This window comes from Poecilia latipinna, unplaced genomic scaffold (genome assembly GCF_001443285.1).
Source record: "Poecilia latipinna isolate Pla-1442-1.1 unplaced genomic scaffold, P_latipinna-1.0 Scaffold537, whole genome shotgun sequence".
NCBI lineage: Eukaryota > Metazoa > Chordata > Actinopteri > Cyprinodontiformes > Poeciliidae > Poecilia > Poecilia latipinna.
The window spans coordinates 220982-226782 of record NW_015113153.1 but is presented as its reverse complement, the minus strand read 5'-3'; the positions used below and the strand labels follow the sequence as shown (position 1 = coordinate 226782).

Genomic DNA, 5801 nt, shown 5'->3' with positions numbered 1-5801 from the left:
AGTTTTTGCCTAAATTAAGATGAATTCATGGTTCCTTTTTCCACATAATGTAACCGGTAGTGTTTATGATAAAAATAATAATTATGTGATCGGTATCGGTGATCGGCCCTCATGGGTGATCTGAATCGGCAGGAAAAAACCTGATCGGCACTTCTCTAAGCATTAGCATGCTAAATGTAGCAGTAGCATACACTGTAAGCCAGAGTAAACTGTCAAACACGTTAAGAAAATCAGAAAAACTATTTTCTATTTTCAAAATAAGTAATAAACAGAGTTAGCATGCTAACACTGGTGCTTGCATGCATCTTGATAAACCAACACAGAACACAAGTTCTGTTCACTAAATTCACTGGTGATAAATTTTAGTTGGACACAAACTGAGCCAAAGGACAAAACGGGTCAATTATTCAAATCTGCGTCTCAATTTTAGTTTCAAACAATCAGAAAAACTTTTAGCATTGAAGTGATTTGGCTCACTGCTGCATTTGGAAGTCTGCAATAAATATGAAAATCAGTTGGCATCAGTGAGCAAACATTAGCATTAGCAGGCTAATATTAACGAAGGCTGCGTTCTGGTTGGTTGGAGCTGATGGAGACTCACGTATGGCGGCGTGTCCAGGCTGTCGGTGTTGACCACCATGGGCGGAGGATTGGCCTGAGGAGAGAACAGACATCAGCATCCAGCAGAAACCCTGAGCTCCACCCCCAACGCCAGGCAGACGCAGCGCTGCAGACGCATGAAGGCTGGAATTAACCAGACGCTGCGAGGCGAGCCGATGGCTCCTGCTTCAAACCTCTCCTGATTGGCCGAAACCAGACGAGTTGCTGCAGCGGCAGCCGACTCTAATCTGCTCCGTCCATCAGCTGGACGGCAGAAACGGAGCTGAACTCAACAAAACGGGGAGCCAAACAAACCAAGGGATCACTGTACAGATGATGGATGGATGGATGGAGGGATGGAGGGATGGAGCAGAGAGAGAAAGAAAAGTGAAGGAAATAAAAAATGAAACCTGTGATGCTGCGGGGATGGCGGAGGTCTCGGCTGGGATTGGAGCGATGGGGATCACAGGGATTATAGGAGAGCAGGGCGGGGCGGCCTCGGCCTGCTGAACAATAGCATGGTGAGGGTCAAAGGTCAGACAAACACAGATGAACAGCAGGAGGATGGAGCAGAACTGGACTGAAAACGGCTGGAAGTGTCAGAGAAATCGACCAATCAGAGGAGGGATTTCAGATGTTCTGCTGCTCTGAGGATCACCGCCATGCTGCTGGCTTCCTGTGTGTGTGTGTGTGTGTGGGTGGGTGGGAGGGGGGTAAAACCCCAGTCCTGCAGGAACTGCCCCAGCAGGGGGTGGATGTCCTTTAGTTACCACAGAAAACCAAATCTAGGCAAATCTAGACGCTCACAAGGTCAAAGGTCAAAAGAAGACCAGAAACTGTAAGAACTGGACCAGAACCAGAATCTGAGCCGGTTTGGTTCTAGGACCTGATCAGTCGGGTCAGAACCAGTGAAACTGAACGACATCATGAATTTGAGCTGAACATTAATATAAATATGGATCATCCTCAGGTCACTGTGAAATAAGCTTTACTCACCTAATTCCACTTTTTCTGTTTTAATCTTATTTATTAAACTAAGCATTAAATGATGTGAATCAGAAGCCAATGGTCCAAATTTACTGTTAATCAGGTTCAACACGAAGATTCAGAACATAAATTAGTTTAAAAGCTGTGGTGGTGCAGGAGCAAAGCACAACCCACGTACTGAGCCTTAGTCCTCGTGCCGATGGTCGCAGGTTCGATTCCCGGCCTGGTGACATTTGCTGCATGTCTTCCCCTCTTTCCTGTCAAACTACTTTCAAATAAAGGCCACTAGAGCCTAAAAAAATCGTTCCTTCATAAACTCAGATTATGTGCAAAACAAAGAGTCTCATGTTTTCACATTTTATAAAAGATCTATATTTTTAAAACCATCTTAAACCCAACTTTAAAATACTGACATAAAATCCTTGTAAACAGTAAAAGTTTCTTTAATGAATGTTTGTTCAGTTTTATTTCCGTCCTTAACATGTTTCTGTTTTCAGCTTTATGGAAAATGAAGGGAAACCTTCCATAAACTCACATCTGATTCGTTTAAATTATTTCATTAACGCATCAAGCTCCGCCTCCCAACCAGGTAACAGGTACGGGAAGCTGCAGCGGCCAAAACTCTACAGACCCGACTGCACAGCCAGAAATCACTGAATCATCACTGAAATTCTGCATTTTGTTTGTTAAATTACACAATAATTTAAGCTAAAATAAATGGATAAAATACTAAGAAAAAGAAGCAATATTGTTTTAAAAAATGACAAAAATAGAGATTCATGAGTTGTGGGACTTTTTATGTTTTATATTTTTCTGTTGTTGCCATGGAAACCCACAGGAGGAGGAGAAGGTCCTCCTTCCTTCCAGCTCTAAACGGACAGACACCGATTTAGAAAACTGAAAAACTAAATCCTAATTTTCCCTCCAGGACGTTAAACTTCCTGCTGGCCGCTGATCTTCCAGACGTCGGGACGCAGCGAGCCGCACGCCGCCTCCATCGTTACGCAACAGTAAAACCTGACGCAGCAGCTGATGGAAAACCAGCCGCCGCTAAATTTAGCCAGGAACATCGACGGCATTGATCCGCAGCCCTACTTCTGGAACGCCACGGAGCGACAGCGCTCCCACCGCAGCGCCACGGCCAGCAGAGTGAGCCCTCCTGAAACAGAGAGGATCTCTGCGCTGCAGGCACGACGGGGAAAGTTTGAGTAAAAACACTAAAAAAAGTAATAAAAAATAAAAACACTACAACCACTGAATGAAACAGTTGGAGCAGAAAAACCATCAATGTGAGAATAACTAAAGTTGGGAAAGCAACCGGTGACTGTAGAGAGGAAAACATCTCACTGCTCTGAACCGTCCGACCCGACCGCAGCGCTAATCCAACAGAACTGGGTCAGTCTGGTCCAGACCTACTGGGACTGAGGCCCGGCTGCGGTACCTTGCTGAAGGCGAAGGGCGTCCAGCGGACCTCCCTGCGGCTGTCGGCCATCTTGGCCGTGCTCTTGGCCGGGTTCTTCTTCACGCTGTCGCGCAGGTTCAGGAAGCGGCTGCGGGCGCGGCAGGAAGCCGGGACGGTGCAGGAGGTGAAGGTGGACAGCGACGCTTGGACCGGCAGGCGGTTCTGGACCGGCAGGCGGTTCTGGTTCTGCCTGTGCAGCTCGATAGCCTGCTGGCGCTGCAGCGGGTGCAGGTGAGCGAGGGACTCCTGGAGAGCCAGGTCCAGCGGGCGCCGCTCCGGCCTGCAGGGCAGCGGCTGCCGCAGGTGATGCGCCGTCATCCTCTGCAGCAGGTTCCTTCAGAACCGGGCCGGAGCGTCTGGTCCGGGCCGTCCAGAACCCGTCCTGCCCTCCCTCTGAGCCGACCTCGTCTCTCTGCAGCCGGTTAATCAGCAGCGGGTGGGGGAGGGGAGCATGAATAATCGATGCGACCCCCCGGGGTCAACAGCAGGATGACGCAGACAGGAAGCTGCAGCCGCTCAGAACTGGGCCCGGTTCTGGTTCTGATCTACACGGGTCGAGTTCCAGGATCAGAACCTTTCCAAGACAAAAAACAAAAAAAAACAAAAAAAAAAAAACAACAAACTGCTGTCTGGTACCATCAGAACTTTCTGGACTGGAGGAAATCTGTCCTGGCATCAGAACCAGGTCATTGGGTCAAACTGAACCCGGTTCCTGAACGCTTCATCCACTGTGGTTCTGAAGGTCCACATAAACCGGGTCAAACTGAACCTTTGCGGTTCCTGAACGCCTGTCTGGTGAGGCTGCAGCGCCGCCTGCTGGTCGGCCCGCCTCACTGAGCCCAGAACCAGAACCCAGCTCTGGTTCTGGTTCCAGAATCTGGTGGAACAGGTCCGGCTGTGGGTGGTACCACAGCGGCCAGTTCTGGAAGCTCCAGATTCTGATGCATCTTGAGAAAAACGGTCCGGTTCTAACCCAGAAGAACCGGCTCCAGAACTGTCCGAAGGTGAACCGGGCATCAGAACCTGAGTCAAAACCATGGTTCTGCAGATCCAGTAAGAACCAGAACCAGAGAACAGAACACGACCTGGTTCTGACACAGCGTCTGACCCAAACTCCAAACCGTAAGTTCTGATTTCTCAGAACTGGACCCGCAGATGATGGATCAGACTTCAGAACCGGCTGATGGTTCTGAGAGCATCGACCAGGCAGCAGCAGAACCTCTCTGCTCTGACCCGGTTCTGACCCAGCCGGGTTCTGTCGGGCTGAACAGCGTGTTCTGATGTTGACGTGTTTGAGGCGCCGCAGCGTATCCGGGACACCACAGGTTGCTAGGCAACGGCAGAAAGACACGTGCGAGAGGCCGGATCCCATCAGAACCCGGATCAGCTCTGGACCTACCCGAACCCGATAAGGCGCTCCCATGATCCGAGAGCAGCCAACGATCCGGAACGTTCTGCAGCGGACAGAACCGGATCGGATCCGGACTCAGACCCGGACCGGAGCGGGTTCCAGTTCCTGACCGGAGCGTGACGCAGCAGGGGGGGGGGAACCTACCAGCAGGCGGCGGTGCAGCCTCTTCGTCCTCCTCAGGGTGCCCATGATGCGGCGGCCCACCTTCTTGGCGTACCACACCGAGTTCAGCATGCTGCGGCGGCGCGGCGCCTCCTGCTGCTGCGGGCTGCGGGGCGGCAGCTGCTGCTGCTGCTGCTGGCTGGAGAGCAGACGATGGGAGGGGGCCTTCGCTCCACCCGGCGCCCCCCTCCTTCCTCCTCGCCGACACAAACAGGGAGGCTGAGGAGGCGAGCGGACGCTAAAGCGGCGGGTTCAGGAGGCGCGGCGGAGCGGCAGAGGCGTCCTCCCCCCGGCGGCGGTCATGGCTCTGCAGCGGCAGCTCCGTCTGTCTGAGGCGCAACAACAGACTGCAGGGCTGACGGAGGACGTGCAGCGAGCGGCGCCTCTGATCCCTCTGCAGTCTGACAACATCACGCTCCTCTTCCTCCTCCTCCTCCTCCTCCTCAGCTCAGAGGGAGGCCCAATCAGCTGACCTTTGTCCCACTTCGCTCCTTTTCCCAAGAATGAAAAAATGAAAACGGCTCGACGGGGAAATCTGGGTCCGGAGAATCGCTGGGTCATCAGATGTCACGACGGAACCGGACCGGCTCTGAATTTACACCAGCTGTTTCAGCTTCATGCTGTTCACAGGGGAGCTGCTGGTCTCAACAAGTTAAGACTGAAAACCCGCGGGATGGTTGGAGGATCAGCTGTGTAACCCGGTAGCATCAAACGGGTTAGCAACAGAAACGAGCCAGTGATCAGCGCAGAAAAGCTGAGTTAGCCAGGCTGCAGTATTTTTATTTAACCAGAATAAACGCCGTTGATATCAAAACCTACTTTAAGTAAGTCTTGGCCAGAAGCAGCAACAAATACAATAAATAAATAAAAGAAAATGTCAAGTTACAAAAAACATGTTAGCAGTAGCTTGAACCACCGAGTCACTGAACGCGATGAAGATGTCCGCTGCAGCTGGTTTACCGCTCTGGGTCAGAACCAGGCTGGGTCAGAACCAGGTATGGAGAATATACCATCATCACAGTTTTGATTAGAGCAGAGGTTCCCAAACTGTGGGGCACGCCCCCAAGTGGGGGCGGCGTGCCATTGCAGGGGGTGCGCGGGAAGCCGTCTGGATGAAAAAAAAACAAAACAACAAAAACAAAACATGAACGTTGTATGCGCTGGGTTTTACCTTAGAAT

The 5801-nt window shown here is 51.3% G+C and overlaps 1 protein-coding gene across 15 annotated transcripts in view; it reads right to left on the bottom strand.

The window, feature by feature from the left end:
* The window catches only part of dlg1b (discs large MAGUK scaffold protein 1b), a 91601-nt gene that overhangs the window by 16879 nt on the left and 68921 nt on the right, over positions 1 to 5801 (bottom strand). For 8 of the 15 annotated variants that reach the window (XM_015041074.1, XM_015041075.1, XM_015041077.1 and 5 more), the window contains 2 exons: positions 1011 to 1106; positions 602 to 655 (listed from right to left, as the gene is read on the bottom strand). In XM_015041074.1, the coding sequence (XP_014896560.1) occupies positions 602 to 655; positions 1011 to 1106 (150 nt within the window). Of the gene's footprint in view, positions 1 to 601; positions 656 to 1010; positions 1107 to 3028; positions 3456 to 4604; positions 5285 to 5801 lie in introns of those variants that run through there. The other 7 variants (XM_015041079.1, XM_015041082.1, XM_015041084.1 and 4 more) reach the window with 5 other exon arrangements.